Genomic DNA, 2,888 nt, shown 5'->3' with positions numbered 1-2,888 from the left:
GGAGAGAGGAAGAGCTGGGGAGGGGTCTGGCCAAAGTCTCGGATTTGCGTGAGCGTCGCGGCGTAGAGGGAAGGGTCGGTTCGTTTGAGGGCCTCCAGGTCGATAGCATCGTGGTAAGTCAGGTTGAAAAATACATTGCAAGCGCCCACAGCGGGCGCGAGGGGGGGCGTTTCCCCCTCCCTCCGAGGCCGGAGGGCCGCGCTCAGGGTGGAGGAGGAGGAGGAGGGAGAGGGAAGGAAGGGCGGGCGCTGTTTATAGCCAAAGACGAGGTCGATCCAGTGGTGGAGATGAGCGCTGACAAACTCACTTTCCAACGCCTCACGATGCATGCGCACAAAATCATCCACACTCCCATGGGCCCATGGCGGAAGTTCCACGTCCCCGACTTCGTCCCCACTTTGGGTCCGGCCCAATGAGACCCGATTCACGTTCGACAAGAATTCGGGGAGGCAAAAGAATTCCGGAATGAGCTCCTTCACGTCGTTGGGGTTGGTCACACAACCCTGGTAAGCGGTGCGGAGGGAGCGGAACTGCCGGTCGGGCAAATCGAAATGTCCCGAGTGAAATTCCCGATGTAGGGAAGTGAAAGGTTCCAGGCGGAGGAGATACCAGAGGACAAACGCTGCATTCGAGTAATGGGATCCGTGGTGGAAAGGAGGGAGGGAAGACCCACTATCACCCGCGAAGCACGCCTCTCCGTATCCCTCCCGAAGGGCCGCGTAACGGTCTTGGAGCCGTTGACGGGCCGTTTCGGTCTGGGCCCCCATCGGCCATTTCAAATCCCGAAACGTGTGCGGGTCGTTCAAATTCAAAACCTCCGAGGTGTAGTCGGCCAAGATCCAGGGAAAGACGGGGTATTGCGACAAATCGTTATGAGTCCGCCCCGCCGCCGCGTTCACGCAGGCTAAGTATTCGAAATTTGAAATTTCCCGACGCACCCAGGCCTGCGTCAGAGAGTGGCCATGGGCCGTCTTGGCGTGCACCAGGAGCCGACGGGGGCTCAAGTTAAGGCGAGGAGCCAGGACGGGAGGGTGGTGGTTCTGGACGTGCTTCGACACGGAGAGCGCGGCGGCCTGGGTGTGGAAGTTAAGAAAGAGGGAGGTGTGGTCCTCGAGAAAGAGCTCCAGGGCGATGGCGTCTTGCTGTTGGTACCGGCGAGGAAAAAGAGCCAGTATAGAAGGCAAGGGGATGAGAGTGGAAGGAAAACTCTGCAAAGGCCCCGCGCGCCTCCGCCTGCGGCTGCGCAGGGTGGAAGGGAGGGAGGGCAGCGGGGCCGGACGCAGGAAGCAGAGGCCTCCATCATGCAATTGGCAGACACCCGGAGTAACCGTCAGGGGTCGAATGACCTCGCAGGGGTGCCAGCCCTGCGACACGGCCCCTCGGGCTTTTCCCATCATCCTCTCCTCGCTCCCGTCGGTCCTACCACCAGTCCCGTCGGTCACGCTGGGGGCTAAGATAGGAAATGGCGCGAAATCTTCCGGCAACGGGACCATGCTCCTGATCGCTCCGTTCCTGGGTCTTCTGACGCTTGCCTTCATCGTGGCACGCACACGCGCCCCCCGCGCATGGCCGCCTCCCGTCCTTCCCATCTCATCACTGCCTGTACCCGTGCCTGCCGCCTCCTCCCCGTCCGAGGCCATCGTATCCTTCTGTTTAACTCCATCTGTTGTCGTCACTGCCTCCCGTACCTCCTCCGAACCCCTCCTTCCCTCCTCATCGCCTCGCCCCGGCTCTTCGCCCTTGGCGGGAAGGGGAGGGAAGGCAGGTGGTGGCAGGGAATTCAAGTCCCGGCGGTCGCCCGTACGAGCCGGACCAGAGGGCTGCTCCGACCCCCCCTCTGCAAATATCCGCTGTGCGTGCTTTCCCGCCCTTATTCCCGTTTGAGATTCCACCTTTGCCTTCACCTCCTCCTGCTCCTTCCCCCCCCCTATTCCCTCGCCCTCCTCCTCCATCTCCCTCTTCCTTTCCCTCTTCCCTCCCTCTTCCTCCCCCGCTTCTTCTTCCTCCGTCTCTTCACTTCCTTCTTCTTCCTCCTCCTCCCCCCCTTCCTCTCCTTTCTCGGTACTTCGTTTCTGATAAGCCACCAACTCCTTCCAAAGCCCCCTTCCAGGCTCATCCTCCACAAACTCCGTCCCCCTTTCCAGAACCTTCCCTCCTCCTCCTTCCCTCTCCATCACCCTCTCAGGGGCACAGCTGACGTGTGGTGCCACGTTCGCCTTCTCAACGGCTTTCGCGTCCTCTTCCTCCTTCTTACCTTTTTCTGACCCCTCCACTCCCGAGGTTGGTCTGGTTTCTCTCTCATCCCTTCCCTCCTCATCACCTTTCTTGAGGTCCCCCAACCTTCTTCCCTTCTCCAGGTGCCGAAGTAGCACCGCCACCTCCACGTCCTCTTCCTCCCACCACTCCTCCCCTCCTTCTCCTTCCCCGAAAAACACCGAGGCCCATGGCCTTCGCCTTAACTTTCGGCGATTTCTCAGGCGATCCTCCGTTTCGTCCACCTCCCATACGACCACCTCGCCCTCCTCCTCCCTCCCTCCTCCTCCATCTCTCTCCACACCTCCTGCATCTCCCTCCTTTCTCCATCTCCTTTGTCGCTCTTCCCGCCACTCCCGCAAAAATTTCGTGAAAGCCTCCTGACATCCCCCACCTCCTCCCCCCCAGACCCCGCTCTCACCTCCCACGCCCTCCTCATCCATCAAAAAACACGTCCACCATCGCCACGCCCACATTTCCTCCTCCTTCCAACCGCACAATGCATTTGTTAAGGAGGCGCGACCTCGCTGACCTCGCTCTCTGAACAGCACCTCCAGACCTCCCCGTACGTCTTCATCCAAACGGAGGGAAACAGGAGGAGGGAGGGGAGAAGGAGGTGCTGACATGCCTGAGGA

The 2,888-nt window shown here is 60.6% G+C and overlaps 2 protein-coding genes across 2 annotated transcripts; one reads left to right on the top strand and one right to left on the bottom strand.

Annotated features, from left to right (window-relative positions):
- Nucleotides 1-459: 459 nt before the first annotated feature.
- Nucleotides 460-640, bottom strand: NGA_2064500 (uncharacterized protein; the record flags this gene model as incomplete). Its single annotated transcript, XM_005854718.1, has 1 exon — nt 460-640. A coding segment is annotated over one exon (181 nt), but the record flags the coding sequence as incomplete, so codon positions are not given.
- Nucleotides 641-747: 107 nt separating this feature from the next.
- NGA_2075500 (wd repeat and fyve domain-containing protein) lies at nt 748-883 on the top strand (the record flags this gene model as incomplete). Its single annotated transcript, XM_005854719.1, has 1 exon — nt 748-883. A coding segment is annotated over one exon (136 nt), but the record flags the coding sequence as incomplete, so codon positions are not given.
- Nucleotides 884-2,888: the final 2,005 nt, after the last annotated feature.

The sequence above is a fragment of the Nannochloropsis gaditana genome (assembly GCF_000240725.1).
Source record: "Nannochloropsis gaditana CCMP526 unplaced genomic scaffold scaffold408, whole genome shotgun sequence".
NCBI classification, from domain to species: Eukaryota; class Eustigmatophyceae; order Eustigmatales; family Monodopsidaceae; genus Microchloropsis; species Microchloropsis gaditana.
This window is presented reverse-complemented; position numbering and strand designations above follow the sequence as displayed.